This window comes from Salvelinus fontinalis, unplaced genomic scaffold (genome assembly GCF_029448725.1).
Source record: "Salvelinus fontinalis isolate EN_2023a unplaced genomic scaffold, ASM2944872v1 scaffold_0035, whole genome shotgun sequence".
Lineage (NCBI taxonomy): Eukaryota > Metazoa > Chordata > Actinopteri > Salmoniformes > Salmonidae > Salvelinus > Salvelinus fontinalis.
Genome location: NW_026600244.1, coordinates 252,501 through 271,312, shown reverse-complemented (window position 1 = coordinate 271,312; position 18,812 = coordinate 252,501). Strand labels below are relative to the sequence as shown.

Below are 18,812 nucleotides of genomic sequence, written 5' to 3'. Positions count from 1 at the left end.
TGTCTGGTGGTTTGTGTTGTCTCATTGTGTCCTCCAGTAGGTGTCTGGTGATTTGTGTTGTCTCATTGTGTCCCTCCAGTAGGTGTCTGGTGATTTGTGTTGTCTCATTGTGTCCTCCAGTAGGTGTCTGGTGATTTGTGTTGTCTCATTGTGTCCCTCCAGTAGGCGTCTGGTGGTTTGTGTTGTCTCATTGTGTCCCTCCAGTAGGTGTCTGGTGGTTTGTGTTGTCTCATTGTGTCTCTCCAGCAGGTGTCTGGTGGTTTGTGTTGTCTCATTGTGTCCCTCCAGTAGGTGTCTGGTGATTTGTGTTGTCTCATTGTGTCCCTCCAGTAGGTGTCTGGTGATTTGTGTTGTCTCATTGTGTTGTGTCTCTCCAGTAGGTGTCTGGTGATTTGTGTTGTCTCATTGTGTTGTGTCTCTCCAGTAGGTGTCTGGTGGTTTGTGTTGTCTCATTGTGTTGTGTCCCTCCAGTAGGTGTCTGGTGGTTTGTGTTGTCTCATTGTGTCCCTCCAGTAGGTGTCTGGTGGTTTGTGTTGTCTCATTGTGTTGTGTCTCTCCAGTAGGTGTCTGGTGATTTGTGTTGTCTCATTGTGTCCCTCCAGTAGGTGTCTGGTGGTTTGTGTTGTCTCATTGTGTTGTGTCCCTCCAGTAGGTGTCTGGTGGTTTGTGTTGTCTCATTGTGTTGTGTCTCTCCAGTAGGTGTCTGGTGGTTTGTGTTGTCTCATTGTGTTGTGTCCCTCCAGTAGGTGTCTGGTGATTTGTGTTGTCTCATTGTGTCTCTCCAGTAGGTGTCTGGTGGTTTGTGTTGTCTCATTGTGTCTCTCCAGTAGGTGTCTGGTGGTTTGTGTTGTCTCATTGTGTCCCTCCAGTAGGTGTCTGGTGGTTTGTGTTGTCTCATTGTGTCTCTCCAGTAGGTGTCTGGTGATTTGTGTTGTCTCATTGTGTTGTGTCTCTCCAGTAGGTGTCTGGTGGTTTGTGTTGTCTCATTGTGTTGTGTCTCTCCAGTAGGTGTCTGGTGATTTGTGTTGTCTCATTGTGTCTCTCCAGTAAGCGTCTGGTGGTGGTGGTGCCCAATGAGATGGCTGCCCCGTCTCGGAGGTCCTTCAGCAGTGAGGACGAGGAATGGAAGACCTACCTGGAGAACCCTCTGACTGCAGCCACCAAGGCCATGATGAGCGTCAATGGAGACGAGGACAGTGCTGCCGCTCTGGGACTGCTCTATGATTACTACAAGGTGAGAGGTCAGGGGTTAGACTGCTCTATGATTATTATAAGGTGAGAGGTCAGGGGTCAGGGGTTAGACTGCTCTATGATTATTATAAGGTGAGAGGTCAGGGGTTAGACTGCCCTATGATTACTACAAGGTGAGAGGTCAGGGGTTAGACTGCTCTATGATTACTACAAGGTGAGAGGTCAGGGGTTAGACTGCTCTATGATTATTATAAGGTGAGAGGTCAGGGGTTAGACTGCTCTATGATTATTATAAGGTGAGAGGTCAGGGGTTAGACTGCTCTATGATTATTATAAGGTGAGAGGTCAGGGGTTAGACTGCTCTATGATTATTATAAGGTGAGAGGTCAGGGGTCAGGGGTTAGACTACTCTATGATTATTATAAGGTGAGAGGTCAGGGGTTAGACTGCTCTATGATTATTATAAGGTGAGAGGTCAGGGGTTAGACTGCTCTATGATTATTATAAGGTGAGAGGTCAGGGGTTAGACTGCTCTATGATTATTACAAGGTGAGAGGTCAGGGGTTAGACTGCTCTATGATTATTATAAGGTGAGAGGTTAGGGGTTAGAGTTTAGACTGCTCTATGATTATTATAAGGTGAGAGGTCAGGGGTTAGACTGCTCTATTTTTTTTATTTTTTTTATTTTTTTATTTCACCTTTATTTAACCAGGTAGGCTAGTTGAGAACAAGTTCTCATTTGCAACTGCGACCTGGCCAAGATAAAGCATAGCAGTGTGAACAGACAACAACACAGAGTTACACATGGAGTAAACAATAGACAAGTCAATAACATGGTAGAAAAAAGAGAATCTATATACAATGTGTGCAAAAGGCATGAGGTAGGCAATAAATCGAATAATTACAATTTAGCAGATTAACACTGGAGTGATAAATCATCAGATGATCATGTGCAAGAAGAGATACTGGTGTGCAAAAGTGCAGAAAAGTAAAATAAATAAAAGCAGTATGGGGGTGAGGTAGGTAAATTGGGTGGGTGGTTTACAGATGGACTATGTACAGCTGCAGCGATCGGTTAGCTGCTCGGATAGCAGATTTTTAAAGTTGTTGAGGGAAATAAAAGTCTCCAACTTCAGAGATTTTTGCAATTCGTTCCAGTCGCAGGCAGCAGAGAACTGGAAGGAAAGGCGTCCAAATGAGGTTTTGGCTTTAGGGATGATCAGTGAGATACACCTGCTGGAGCGCGTGCTACGGGTGGGTGTAGCCATCGTGACCAGTGAACTGAGATAATGCGGCACTTTGCCTAGCATAGCCTTGTAGATGACCTGGAGCCAGTGGGTCTGACGACGAACATGTAGCGAGGGCCAGCCGACTAGGGCATACAGGTTGCAGTGGTGGGTCGTATAAGGTGCTTTAGTAACAAAACGGATGGCACTGTGATAAACTGCATCCAGTTTGCTGAGTAGAGTATTGGAGGCTATTTTGTAGATGACATCGCCGAAGTCGAGGATCGGTAGGATAGTCAGTTTTACTAGGGTAAGTTTGGCGGCGTGAGTGAAGGAGGCTTTGTTCCGGAATAGAAAGCCGACTCTAGATTTGATTTTGGATTGGAGATGTTTGATATGAGTCTGGAAGGAGAGTTTGCAGTCTAGCCAGACACCTAGGTACTTATAGATGTCCACATATTCTAGGTCGGAACCGTCCAGGGTGGTGATGCTAGTCGGGCGTGCGGGTGCAGGCATCGAACGGTTGAAAAGCATGCATTTGGTTTTACTAGCGTTTAAGAGCAGTTGGAGGCCACGGAAGGAGTGTTGTATGGCATTGAAGCTTGTTTGGAGGTTAGATAGCACAGTGTCCAGGGAAGGGCCGGAAGTATACAGAATGGTGTCGTCTGCGTAGAGGTGGATCAGGGAATCGCCCGCAGCAAGAGCAACATCATTGATGTATACAGAGAAAAGAGTCGGCCCGAGAATTGAACCCTGTGGTACCCCCATAGAGACTGCCAGAGGACCGGACAACATGCCCTCCGATTTGACACACTGAACTCTGTCTGCAAAGTAGTTGGTGAACCAGGCAAGGCAGTCATTAGAAAAACCGAGGCTATTGAGTCTGCCGATAAGAATATGGTGATTGACAGAGTCGAAAGCCTTGGCCAGGTCGATGAAGACGGCTGCACAGTAATGTCTTTTATCGATGGCGGTTATGATATCGTTTAGTACCTTGAGCGTGGCTGAGGTGCACCCGTGACCGGCTCGGAAACCGGATTGCACAGCGGAGAAGGTACGGTGGGATTCGAGATGGTCAGTGATCTGTTTGTTGACTTGGCTTTCGAAGACCTTAGCTAGGCAGGGCAGGATGGATATAGGTCTGTAACAGTTTGGGTCCAGGGTGTCTCCCCCTTTGAAGAGGGGGATGACAGCGGCAGCTTTCCAATCCTTGGGGATCTCAGATGATACGAAGGAGAGGTTGAACAGGCTGGTAATAGGGGGTGCGACAATGGCAGCGGACAGTTTCAGAAATAGGGGGCCCAGATTGTCAAGCCCAGCTGATTTGTATGGGTCCAGGTTTTCCAGCTCTTTCAGAACATCTGCTATCTGGATATGGGTAAAGGAGAAGCTGGGGAGGCTTGGGCGAGTAGCAGCGGGGGGGGCGGGGCTGTTGGCCAAGGTTGGAGTCGCCAGGTGGAAGGCATGGCCAGCCATTGAGAAATGTTTGTTGAAGTTTTCGATTATCACGGACTTATCAGTGGTGACCGTGTTATCTAGCCTCAGTGCAGTGGGCAGCTGGGAGGAGGTGCTCTTGTTTTCCATGGACTTTACAGTATCCCAGAACTTTTTGGAGTTAGAGCTACAGGATGCAAATTTCTGCTTGAAAAAGCTGGCCTTTGCTTTCCTGACTGACTGCGTGTATTGGTTCCTGACTTCCCTGAACAGTTGCATATCACGGGGGCTCTTCGATGCTATTGCAGTTCGCCACAGGATGTTTTTGTGCTGGTCGAGGGCAGTCAGGTCTGGAGTGAACCAAGGGCTATATCTGTTCTTGGTTCTGCATTTTTTGAACGGAGCATGCTTGTCTAATATTGTGAGGAAGTAACTTTTAAAGAATGACCAGGCATCCTCAACTGACGGGATGAGGTCAATATCCTTCCAGGGTACCCGGGCCAGGTCGATTAGAAAGGCCTGCTCGCAGAAGTGTTTCAGGGAGCGTTTGACAGTGATGAGGGGTGGTCGTTTGACCGTGGACCCGTGGCGGATACAGGCAATGAGGCAGTGATCGCTGAGATCTTGATTGAAGACAGCAGAGGTGTATTTGGAGGGCGAGTTGGTCAGGATAATGTCTATTAGGGTGCCCATGTTTACGGATTTAGGGTTGTACCTGGTGGGTTCCTTGATGATTTGTGTGAGATTGAGGGCATCAAGCTTAGATTGTAGGACTGCCGGGGTGTTAAGCATATCCCAGTTTAGGTCACCTAACAGAACAAACTCTGAAGCTAGATGGGGAGCGATCAATTCACAGATGGTGTCCAGGGCACAGCTGGAAGCTGAGGGGGGTCGGTAGCAGGCGGCAACAGTGAGAGACTTATTTCTGGAGAGATTAATTTTTAAAATTAGAAGTTCGAACTGTTTGGGCATAGACTTGGAAAGTATGACAGAACTTTGCAGGCTATCTCTGCAGTAGATTGCAACTCCTCCCCCTTTGGCAGTTCTATCTTGACGGAAAGTGTTATAGTTGGGTATGGAAATCTCTGAGTTTTTGGTGGCCTTCCTAAGCCAGGATTCAGACACGGCAAGGACATCAGGGTTGGCAGAGTGTGCTAAAGCGGTGAGTAAGGCAAACTTGGGGAGGAGGCTTCTGATGTTGACATGCATGAGGCCAAGGCTTTTTCGATCACAGAAGTCAACAAATGAGGGTGACTGGGGACATGCAGGGCCTGGGTTTACCTCCACATCACCCGAGGAACAGAGGAGTAGTAGAATGAGGGTGCGGCTAAAGGCTATCAAAACTGGTTGCCTAGAGCGTTGGGGACAAGGAATAAAAGGAGCAGATTTATGGGCGTGGTAGAATAGATTCTGGGCATAATGTGCAGACCAGGGTATGGTGGGGCACGGGTACAGCGGAGGTAAGCCCAGGCACTGGGTGATGATAAGAGAGGTTGTATCTCTGGACATGCTGGTCTCAATGGGTGAGGTCACCGCATGTGTGGGGGGTGGGACAAAGGAGGTATCAGAGGTACGGAGAGTGGAACTACGGGGTCCATTGCAAGCCAAAACAATGATAACTAGCCTGAACAACAGTATGTAAGGCATATTGATATTAGAGAGAGACATACAATAAGGCATAAAGTGATTGCAGGTCATGATTGGGAGAGCTAGCTAAAACAGCAGGTGAAATAACAGCAGCTAGTCAGCTAACACAGCAACAGAAGGTAAAAATGGCGACGACTGGGCAGAGAGGGTCGGATTAACTACACACAGATCCTGAGTTAAGGCACAGAGCCGACAGATAAAACACAAATAAACAGAATGGAGTACCGTGAATTAATGGACAGTCAAGCAGGCATCAGCTATGTAGCCAAGTGATCATAGTGTCCAGGGGGCAGCCGTAGATGGAGTAGTGAGGCCTCCACTAAGCTAGCACGCGTTTAAAGTTAGTAGCCCGGGGGGGTGGTCTGCTCAGACGGAGGGGGTCTGCTCAGACGGAGGCCGGTTGAGGGCACGTCTGCAAACCAGACGTGGTCGTGTCGACAGAGAATCCAAGCCGGATAGCGATGGCGAAAGAGAGGTTGTGAATTGCAGAATTGTGTTTGCTAACTGGTGCTAGCTTCCTAGCTGCGCTAGCTGCAAGATAAGCTAGCAGTTAGCAGACCGGGGCAGGCAAGTTAGCCTTTGGGGGACGTCGCGATGGGGGGGAAGTCTGTTTTTGCCTCTTCGTGCGGTGACATCGATAGACCAGTCGTGGAATTAGTAGGGTTCCAGGTAGCTCTAGGTAGCTAACAGGCCTAGTAGGTTAGCAGAATGGGCCTTCAGCGGGCGTCACGCCTGAGGGGCCTGTTGGAGTCCCCGGGCAGATTATGTCGGTATTCCAGTCGTAGAGGATAGGCGGGGTTCCGTGCTCCGTACCGGCAGTAAATGGGTCCGGGTCTTGTAGCCCAGGAGTGGGCTTCAGTGGTAGCACAGGAGCCCTAGCCAATTAGCTTCAGGCTAATTGGTGCCTGCTCCGGTGCCTGCTCCGGGATGGAAACGCTAGCCAGGAGTGGTCACCCGGGATTGTGGTTAGCTAGTTGCGAAGATCCAGATGAAAATGTTCAGAGTTTGCGGTAGGAATCCGGGGATATGGAGAGAAATAGGTCCGCTATGCTCTGGTTTTAGTCACGTTGTTCGAACTAGCGAGAGCTTTCCGAGCTAAAGGTTAGCTGATGACCGCTAGCAATGGTTTGCTAACTGATAGCTGGTAGGCAGTTAGCTGGCTATCTTCAGTAGATGGATTCCAGATCAGAAGTAAATAGAAATACTTTAGAAAAAAGCAGATCCACGCCACATTGGGTGAGGCGGGTTGCAGGAGAGTATTTAGAAGTTGAGGTTTAAGAAAGTATTTTTAAAAGATATGCGAAGAAAAAGATGTAAAAAGATATATACAAGGGACACGGGACACGACAGGACAAAGACGTCTACACTGCTACGCCGTCTTGGAATGATTATTATAAGGTGAGAGGTCAGGGTGAGAGGTCAGGGGTTAGACTGCTCTATGATTATTATAAGGTGAGAGGTCAGGGGTTAGACTGCTCTAGGATTACTACAAGGTGAGAGGTCAGGGGTTAGGGGTTAGACTGCTCTATGATTATTATAAGGTGAGAGGTCAGGGGTTAGACTGCTCTATGATTATTATAAGGTGAGAGGTCAGGGGTTAGACTGCTCTATGATTATTATAAGGTGAGAGGTTAGGGGTTAGACTGCTCTATGATTATTATAAGGTGAGAGGTCAGGGGTTAGACTGCTCTACGACCACTACAAGGTGAGAGGTCAGGGTTTGTAGGCCATGCTGAACCTCAGTAGAGACGAGGACAGTGCTCTTTGACGAAGGTGAGACGGCTGTAATGGGCGTGGTCATTAAGGGGGATTCCTTGTGTTGTATCGTCTCCTCATGTACTTTACTTGCCCAAACCCTACAACGTGTTGCTAGCTAAGACTCTGACAGATCAACGTCAAACCCTACAACGTGCTGCTAGCTAAGACTCTGATGTGAAATCTGACAGATCAAACGTCAAACCCTACAACGTGTTGCTAGCTAAGATTCTGATGTGAAATCTGACAGATCAAACGTCAAACCCTACAACGTGCTGCTAGCTAAGACTCTGACAGATCAAACGTCAAACCCTACAACGTGCTGCTAGCTAAGACTCTGATAGGAAATCTGACAGATCAAACGTCAAACCCTACAACGTGCCGCTAGCTAAGACTCTGATAGGAAATCTGACAGATCAACGTCAAACCCTACAACGTGCCGCTAGCTAAGACTCTGATAGGAAATCTGACAGATCAACGTCAAACCCTACAACGTGCTGCTAGCTAAGACTCTCATGTGATATCTGACAGATCAACGTCACCCTCCTGGTGATAAATCTGTGGTGTGTGATTATTCTTCCTAGATCCCAAGAGACAAGCGACTGCCGGCCAGCTCTAAAACACCAGAGACATCAGCCCCTGACTCCCAGGGAAACCTGGAGACCCTGGAGAGTCGTGTTCAAGGGCTAAAATCTGAACCCGTCAACCTGTCTCTAAACATCCAGCAGCTGGACTGCACAGACAGGCAAGGGTATGGAGGGACACCTGGGGAGGCAGTGGGAGCTGTGGTGAAGACTGAGGACCAGACGTCTTGCTACATGGCTCTTGGGGGGCCTGGGGGGTCGTACAGGGGAGAGGGGGAGCGGCAGCAGGTCCGGGTGGTTTATGAGCAGATCAATCCCAATTCCCTGGTCAGCCATGTCAGCCATGTTGTGAGACACAGAGGCTACACGAAGGAGGAACAGAGTCAGAAGAGTTCTCCAGACAGCACCAACGATGCCTCGTACCCTGAGGAGCAGGAGGTGAGGCCTGGAGCAGAGTGGGGGGGTGTCTACATGTTTTGTTATTCCTTTCAATCTAATCAATTGGAGCAAAACCTTTTCTGACATGACTGTGCTGTTGTTCCTGTTGGTTAATGACACTATAGTCCATATCTTCTGATATGACTGTTCTGTTGTTCCTGTTGGTTAATGACACTATAGTCCATATCTTCATGACTGTTCTGTTGTTCCTGTTGGTTAATGACACTATAGTCCATATCTTCTAATATGACTGTTCTGTTGTTCCTGTTGGTTAATGACACTATAGTCCATATCTTCATGACTGTTCTGTTGTTCCTGTTGGTTAATGACACTATAGTCCATATCTTCATGACTGTTCTGTTGTTCCTGTTGGTTAATGACACTATAGTCCATATCTTCTAATATGACTGTTCTGTTGTTCCTGTTGGTTAATGACACTATAGTCCATATCTTCTGACATGACTCTTCTGTTGTTCCTGTTGGTTAATGACACTATAGTCCATATCTTCATGACTGTTCTGTTGTTCCTGTTGGTTAATGACACTATAGTCCATATCTTCTGACATGACTGTTCTGTTGTTCCTGTTGGTTAATGACACTATAGTCCATATCTTCATGACTGTTCTGTTGTTCCTGTTGGTTAATGACACTATTGTCCATATCTTCTGACATGACTGTTCTGTTGTTCCTGTTGGTTAATGACACTATAGTCCATATCTTCATGACTGTTCTGTTGTTCCTGTTGGTTAATGACACTATAGTCCATATCTTCATGACTGTTCTGTTGTTCCTGTTGGTTAATGACACTATAGTCCATATCTTCTGATATGACTGTTCTGTTGTTCCTGTTGGTTAATGACACTATAGTCCATATCTTCTGACATGACTGTTCTGTTGTTCCAGTTGGTTAATGACACTATAGTCCATATCTTCATGACTGTTCTGTTGTTCCTGTTGGTTAATGACACTATAGTCCATATCTTCATGACTGTTCTGTTGTTCCTGTTGGTTAATGACACTATAGTCCATATCTTCTGATATGACTGTTCTGTTGTTCCTGTTGGTTAATGACACTATAGTCCATATCTTCTGATATGACTGTTCTGTTGTTCCTGTTGGTTAATGACACTATAGTCCATATCTTCATGACTGTTCTGTTGGTTAATGACACTATAGTCCATATCTTCATGACTGTTCTGTTGTTCCTGTTGGTTAATGACACTATTGTCCCATATCTTCATGACTGTTCTGTTGTTCCTGTTGGTTAATGACACTATAGTCCATATCTTCTGATATGACTGTTCTGTTGTTCCTGTTGGTTAATGACACTATAGTCCATATCTTCTGACATGACTGTTCTGTTGTTCCTGTTGGTTAATGACACTCTAGTCCATATCTTCTGATATGACTGTTCTGTTGTTCCTGTTGGTTAATGACACTATAGTCCATATCTTCATGACTGTTCTGTTGTTCCTGTTGGTTAATGACACTATAGTCCATATCTTCTGATATGACTGTTCTGTTGTTCCTGTTGGTTAATGACACTATAGTCCATATCTTCTGACATGACTGTACTGTTGTTCCTGTTGGTTAATGACACTATAGTCCATATCTTCTGATATGACTGTTCTGTTGTTCCTGTTGGTTAATGACACTATAGTCCATATCTTCATGACTGTTCTGTTGTTCCTGTTGGTTAATGACACTATAGTCCATATCTTCATGACTGTTCTGTTGTTCCTGTTGGTTAATGACACTATAGTCCATATCTTCATGACTGTTCTGTTGTTCCTGTTGGTTAATGACACTATAGTCCATATCTTCTGATATGACTGTTCTGTTGTTCCTGTTGGTTAATGACACTATAGTCCATATCTTCTGACATGACTGTTCTGTTGTTCCTGTTGGTTAATGACACTATAGTCCATATCTTCATGACTGTTCTGTTGTTCCTGTTGGTTAATGACACTATAGTCCATATCTTCATGACTGTTCTGTTGTTCCTGTTGGTTAATGACACTATAGTCCATATCTTCTGATATGACTGTTCTGTTGTTCCTGTTGGTTAATGACACTATAGTCCCATATCTTCATGACTGTTCTGTTGTTCCTGTTGGTTAATGACACTATAGTCCATATCTTCTGATATGACTGTTCTGTTGTTCCTGTTGGTTAATGACACTATAGTCCATATCTTCATGACTGTTCTGTTGTTCCTGTTGGTTAATGACACTATAGTCCATATCTTCTGACATGACTGTTCTGTTGTTCCTGTTGGTTAATGACACTATAGTCCATATCTTCATGACTGTTCTGTTGTTCCTGTTGGTTAATGACACTATAGTCCATATCTTCTGATATGACTGTTCTGTTGTTCCTGTTGGTTAATGACACTATAGTCCCATATCTTCTGACATGACTGTTCTGTTGTTCCTGTTGGTTAATGACACTATAGTCCATATCTTCATGACTGTTCTGTTGTTCCTGTTGGTTAATGACACTATAGTCCATATCTTCATGACTGTTCTGTTGTTCCTGTTGGTTAATGACACTATAGTCCATATCTTCTGATATGACTGTTCTGTTGTTCCTGTTGGTTAATGACACTATAGTCCCATATCTTCATGACTGTTCTGTTGTTCCTGTTGGTTAATGACACTATAGTCCATATCTTCTGATATGACTGTTCTGTTGTTCCTGTTGGTTAATGACACTATAGTCCATATCTTCATGACTGTTCTGTTGTTCCTGTTGGTTAATGACACTATAGTCCCATATCTTCTGATATGACTGTTCTGTTGTTCCTGTTGGTTAATGACACTATAGTCCATATCTTCTGATATGACTGTTCTGTTGTTCCTGTTGGTTAATGACACTATAGTCCATATCTTCTGACATGACTGTTCTGTTGTTCCTGTTGGTTAATGACACTATAGTCCATATCTACATGACTGTTCTGTTGTTCCTGTTGGTAATGACACTATAGTCCATATCTTCATGACTGTTCTGTTGTTCCTGTTGGTTAATGACACTATAGTCCATATCTTCTGATATGACTGTTCTGTTGTTCCTGTTGGTTAATGACACTATAGTCCATATCTTCTGATATGACTGTTCTGTTGTTCCTGTTGGTTAATGACACTATAGTCCATATCTTCTGACATGACTGTTCTGTTGTTCCTGTTGGTAATGACACTATAGTCCATATCTTCATGACTGTTCTGTTGTTCCTGTTGGTAATGACACTATAGTCCATATCTACATGACTGTTCTGTTGTTCCTGTTGGTAATGACACTATAGTCCATATCTTCATGACTGTTCTGTTGTTCCTGTTGGTTAATGACACTATAGTCCATATCTTCATGACTGTTCTGTTGTTCCTGTTGGTTAATGACACTATAGTCCATATCTTCATGACTGTTCTGTTGTTCCTGTTGGTTAATGACACTATAGTCCATATCTTCTGACATGACTGTTCTGTTGTTCCTGTTGGTTAATGACACTATAGTCCCATATCTTCTGATATGACTGTTCTGTTGTTCCTGTTGGTTAATGACACTATAGTCCATATCTTCTGATATGACTGTTCTGTTGTTCCTGTTGGTTAATGACACTATAGTCCATATCTTCTGACATGACTGTTCTGTTGTTCCTGTTGGTTAATGACACTATAGTCCATATCTTCATGACTGTTCTGTTGTTCCTGTTGGTTAATGACACTATAGTCCATATCTTCATGACTGTTCTGTTGTTCCTGTTGGTTAATGACACTAAAGTCCCATATCTTCTGATATGACTGTTCTGTTGTTCCTGTTGGTTAATGACACTATAGTCCATATCTTCATGACTGTTCTGTTGTTCCTGTTGGTTAATGACACTATAGTCCATATCTTCATGACTGTTCTGTTGTTCCTGTTGGTTAATGACACTATAGTCCATATCTTCTGATATGACTGTTCTGTTGTTCCTGTTGGTTAATGACACTATAGTCCATATCTTCTGATATGACTGTTCTGTTGTTCCTGTTGGTTAATGACACTATAGTCCATATCTTCATGACTGTTCTGTTGTTCCTGTTGGTTAATGACACTATAGTCCAGATCTTCATGACTGTTCTGTTGTTCCTGTTGGTTAATGACACTATAGTCCATATCTTCATGACTGTTCTGTTGTTCCTGTTGGTTAATGACACTATAGTCCATATCTTCATGACTGTTCTGTTGTTCCTGTTGGTTAATGACACTATAGTCCATATCTTCTGATATGACTGTTCTGTTGTTCCTGTTGGTTAATGACACTATAGTCCATATCTTCATGACTGTTCTGTTGTTCCTGTTGGTTAATGACACTATAGTCCATATCTTCATGACTGTTCTGTTGTTCCTGTTGGTTAATGACACTATTGTCCCATATCTTCATGACTGTTCTGTTGTTCCTGTTGGTTAATGACACTATAGTCCATATCTTCATGACTGTTCTGTTGTTCCTGTTGGTTAATGACACTATAGTCCATATCTTCTGATATGACTGTTCTGTTGTTCCTGTTGGTTAATGACACTATAGTCCATATCTTCTGATATGACTGTTCTGTTGTTCCTGTTGGTTAATGACACTATAGTCCATATCTTCTGACATGACTGTTCTGTTGTTCCTGTTGGTTAATGACACTATAGTCCATATCTTCATGACTGTTCTGTTGTTCCTGTTGGTTAATGACACTATAGTCCATATCTTCATGACTGTTCTGTTGTTCCTGTTGGTTAATGACACTATTGTCCCATATCTTCATGACTGTTCTGTTGTTCCTGTTGGTTAATGACACTATAGTCCATATCTTCATGACTGTTCTGTTGTTCCTGTTGGTTAATGACACTATAGTCCATATCTTCATGACTGTTCTGTTGTTCCTGTTGGTTAATGACACTATAGTCCCATATCTTCATGACTGTTCTGTTGTTCCTGTTGGTTAATGACACTATAGTCCATATCTTCATGACTGTTCTGTTGTTCCTGTTGGTTAATGACACTATAGTCCAGATCTTCTGATATGACTGTACTGTTGTGTATTTATAATACAGAGATACAGACCATCACCTTCTATAGGAGGGGACGAATCCCTCTACAGTCAGCCTGGAGCGTAAGTTACTGACTCAGTCATGCTACCACTACCATACTGCTACCACTACCATACTGCTACCACTACCATACTGCTACCACTACTATACTGCTACCACTACCATACTGCTACCACTACCATACTGCTACCACTAGTCTACTGCTACCACTAGTCTACTGCTACCACTAGTCTACTGCTACCACTACTATACTGCTACCACTACCATACTGCTACCATTAGTCTACTGCTACCACTAGTCTACTGCTACCACTAGTCTACTGCTACCACTAGTCTACTGCTACCACTACTATACTGCTACCACTACTATGCTGCTACCACTAGTCTACTGCTACCACTAGTCTACTGCTACCACTACTATACTGCTACCACTACCATACTGCTACCACTAGTCTACTGCTACCACTAGTCTACTGCTACCACTAGTCTACTGCTACCACTAGTCTAATGCTACCACTACTATACTGCTACCACTACCATACTGCTACCATTAGTCTACTGCTACCACTACTCTACTGCTACCACTAGTCCACTGCTACCACTAGTCCACTGCTACCACTACAACTACTATACTGCTACCACTAGTCTACTGCTACCACTACCATACTGCTACCACTACCATACTGCTACCACTACTATACTGCTACCACTAGTCTACTGCTACCACTACTATACTGCTACCACTACCATACTGCTACCACTACTATGCTGCTACCACTAGTCTACTGCTACCACTAGTCTACTGCTACCACTACTATACTGCTACCACTACCATACTGCTACCATTAGTCTACTGCTACCACTACTCTACTGCTACCACTAGTCCACTGCTACCACTAGTCCACTGCTACCACTACCATACTGCTACAACTACTATACTGCTACCACTAGTCTACTGCTACCACTACTATACTGCTACCACTAGTCTACTGCTACCACTACCATACTGCTACCACTAGTCTACTGCTACCACTACTATACTGCTACCACTACTATACTGCTATCACTAGTCTACTGCTACCACTACTATACTGCTACCACCAGACTACTGCTACCACTACTATACTGCTACCACGACTATACTGCTACCACGACCATACTGCTACCACAACTATACTGCTACCACTAGTCTACTGCTACCACAACTATACTGCTACCACTACCATACTGCTACCACAACTATACTGCTACCACTACTATACTGCTACCACTAGTCTACTGCTACCACTAGTCTACTGCTACCACTACTATACTGCTACCACTACTATACTGCTACCACTAGTCTACTGCTACCACTAGTCTACTGCTACCACTACTATACTGCTACCACTACTATACTGCTACCACTACTATACTGCTACCACTACTATACTGCTACCACTACCATACTGCTACCACTAGTCTACTGCTACCACTACTCTACTGCTACCACTAGTCTACTGCTACCACTACTGTACTGCTACCACTAGTCTACTGCTACCACTAGTCCACTGCTACCACTAGTCTACTGCTACCACTACCATACTGCTACCACTAGTCTACTGCTACCACTACCATACTGCTACCACTAATCTACTGCTACCACTAGTCTACTGCTACCACTACCATACTGCTACCACTAGTCTACTGCTACCACTACTATACTGCTACCACTACCATACTGCTACCACTAGTCTACTGCTACCACTAGTCTACTGCTACCACAACCATACTGCTACCACTAGTCTACTGCTACCACTAGTCTACTGCTACCACTAGTCTACTGCACCCACTACTCTACCGCTACCACTAGTCTACTGCTACCACTAGTCTACTGCTACCACTACTATACTGCTACCACTAGTCTACTGCTACCACTACTATACTGCTACCACTAGTCTACTGCTACCACTACTATACTGCTACCACTAGTCTACTGCTACCACTAGTCTACTGCTACCACTACTATACTGCTACCACTACCATACTGCTACAACTACTATACTGCTACCACTACTATACTGCTACCACTAGTCTACTGCTACCACTACCATACTGCTACCACTACCATACTGCTACCACTACCATACTGCTACCACTACTATACTGCTACCACTAGTCTACTGCTACCACTAGTCTACTGCTACCACTACTATACTGCTACCACTACTATACTGCTACCACTACTATACTGCTACCACTACTATACTGCTACCACTAGTCTACTGCTACCACTAGTCTACTGCTACCACTAGTCTACTGCTACCACTACCATACTGCTACCACTAGTCTACTGCTACCACTACCATACTGCTACCACTAGTCTACTGCTACCACTACTATGCTGCTACCACTAGTCTACTGCTACCACTAGTCTACTGCTACCACTACCATACTGCTACCACTACCATACTGCTACCACTACCATACTGCTACCACTACCATACTGCTACCACTAGTCTACTGCTACCACTACTATGCTGCTACCACTAGTCTACTGCTACCACTAGTCTACTGCTACCACTAGTCTACTGCTACCACTACCATACTGCTACCACTAGTCTACTGCTACCACTACTATGCTGCTACCACTAGTCTACTGCTACCACTACTATACTGCTACCACTACCATACTGCTACCACTAGTCTACTGCTACCACTAGTCTACTGCTACCACTAGTCTACTGCTACCACTACTATACTGCTACCACTACTATACTGCTACCACTACTATACTGCTACCACTACTATACTGCTACCACTACTATGCTGCTACCACTAGTCTACTGCTACCACTAGTCTACTGCTACCACTAGTCTACTGCTACCACTACCATACTGCTACCACTACTATACTGCTACCACTACTATACTGCTACCACTACCGTAGGGCAGTTTGGTCACGCTCAACACACATCCGTGTCCTCTTCTCAACAGTGACACTTTCCAGTGTTCTCTAGAGGCGCCCAGGTCTGTCAGTCAGAATCAGAGGGAGGGGCCTATGACCTACCTGAACAAGGGACAGTTCTACGCTGTGACGCTGCGCGAGATGGGCGGAGCAAACAAGGGCCGACGCAATCCATTCAGCAAAGTGCGGGTGAGTGGGCCGTGGGAAGAGGCAGGGAGGAGCCAGAGCTTTGTGCAGGTGAGAGGGAGGAGCCAGAGTGTTGTGCAGGTGAGGGAGAGGGGGAGGAGCCAGAGTGTTGTGCAGGTGAGGGAGAGGGGAGGAGCCAGAGTGTTGTGCAGGTGAGGGAGAGGGGGAGGAGCCAGAGTGTTGTGCAGGTGAGGGAGAGGGGGAGGAGCCAGAGTGTTGTGCAGGTGAGGGAGAGGGGGAAGAGCCAGAGTGTTGTGCAGGTGAGGGAGAGGGGGAAGAGCCAGAGTGTTGTGCAGGTGAGGGAGAGGGGGAGGAGCCAGAGTGTTGTGCAGGTGAGGGAGAGGAGCCAGAGTGTTGTGCAGGTGAGTGAGAGGGGGGGGGGGCAGAGTGTTGTGAATGTGAGAGGGGGGGAGGTGGTGTAGAGGACACATTCTGAACTCTTCCAAAGTTTCCTGAGAGGTTCTGAAGCCGTGCTGAACCCTAGCCTGGATAATGATACATAATGATGTCCTGGGTATTGAGCTGAACCCTAGCCTGGATAATGATGTACTGGGTATTGAGCTGAACCCTGGATAATGATGTACTGGGTATTGAGCTGAACCCTGGCCTGGATAATGATGTACTGGGTATTGAGCTGAACCCTGGATATTGATGTCCTGGGTATTGAGCTGAACCCTAGCCTGGGTATTGATGTACTGGGTATTGAGCTGAAGCCTAGCCTGGATAATGATGTCCTGGGTATTGAGCTGAACCCTGGCCTGGATAATGATGTATTGGGTATTGAGCTGAACCCTGGCCTGGATAATGATGTACTGGGTATTGAGCTGAACCCTGGCCTGGATAATGATGTACTGGGTATTGAGCTGAACCCTAGCCTGGATAATGATGTACTGGGTATTGAGCTGAACCCTGGATAATGATGTACTGGGTATTGAGCTGAACCCTAGCCTGGATAATGATGTACTGGGTATTGAGCTGAACCCTAGCCTGGATAATGATGTCCTGGGTATTGAGCTGAACCCTAGCCTGGATAATGATGTACTGGGTATTGAGCTGAACCCTAGCCTGGATAATGATGTCCTGGGTATTGAGCTGAACCCTAGCCTGGATAATGATGTACTGGGTATTGAGCTGAACCCTGGATAATGATGTACTGGGTATTGAGCTGAACCCTGGCCTGGATAATGATGTACTGGGTATTGAGTTGAACCCTAGCCTGGATAATGATGTCCTGGGTATTGAGCTGAACCCTGGATAATGATATACTGGGTATTGAGCTGAACCCTAGCCTGGATAATGATGTACTGGGTATTGAGCTGAACCCTAGCCTGGATAATGATGTACTGGGTATTGAGCTGAACCCTAGCCTGGATAATGATGTACTGGGTATTGAGCTGAACCCTAGCCTGGATAATGATGTACTGGGTATTGAGCTGAACCCTGGATAATGATGTACTGGGTATTGAGCTGAACCCTAGCCTGGATAATGATGTACTGGGTATTGAGCTGACTGTACTGTATTCTCTCCAGAGTGTGGTGATGGTGATGTTCAGTGACAATAAGGACAGAGATGAGCAGCTGAAACACTGGACGTACTGGCATTCCAGACAACACACTGCCAAACAGAGGGTCTTGGACATCGGTAAGAACAACTAACTAACCCTAACTAACCCTAACTAACCAACGTACTGGCATTCCAGACAACACACTGCCAAACAGAGGGTCCTAGACATCGGTAAGAACAACTAACTAACCCTAACTAACCCTAACTAACCAACGTACTGGCATTCCAGACAACACACTGCCAAACAGAGGGTCCTGGACATCGGTAAGAACAACTAACTAACCCTAACTAATCCTAACTAACCCTAACTAACCCTAACTAACCAACGTACTGGCACTCCAGACAACACACTGTCAAACAGAGGGTCCTGGACATCGGTAAGAACAACTAACTAATCCTAACTAACCCTAACTAATCCTAACTAACCCTAACTAACCAACACACTGCCAAACAGAGGGTCCTAGACATCGGTAAGAACAACTAACTAACCCTAACTAACCCTAACTAACCAACGTACTGGCATTCCAGACAACACACTGCCAAACAGAGGGTCCTAGACATCGGTAAGAACAGCTAACTAACCCTAACTAACCTTAACTAACCAACACACTGCCAAACAGAGGGTCCTAGACATCGGTAAGAACAGCTAACTAACCCTAACTAACCAAACACTGCCAAACAGAGGGTCCTAGACATTGGTAAGAACAACTAACTAACCCTAACTAACCCTAACTAACCAACACACTGCCAAACAGAGGGTCCTAGA

The 18,812-nt window shown here is 45.2% G+C and overlaps 1 protein-coding gene across 1 annotated transcript in view; it reads left to right on the top strand.

The window, feature by feature from the left end:
• LOC129842350 (grainyhead-like protein 2 homolog) overlaps positions 1–18,812 on the top strand; it is a 74,569-nt gene that overhangs the window by 4,107 nt on the left and 51,650 nt on the right. The window contains exons 11-14 of the mRNA XM_055910870.1: positions 1,037–1,234; positions 7,838–8,275; positions 16,339–16,485; positions 18,013–18,124. Coding sequence (XP_055766845.1) covers positions 1,037–1,234; positions 7,838–8,275; positions 16,339–16,485; positions 18,013–18,124 — 895 coding nt within the window. The remainder of the gene's footprint in view (positions 1–1,036; positions 1,235–7,837; positions 8,276–16,338; positions 16,486–18,012; positions 18,125–18,812) is intronic.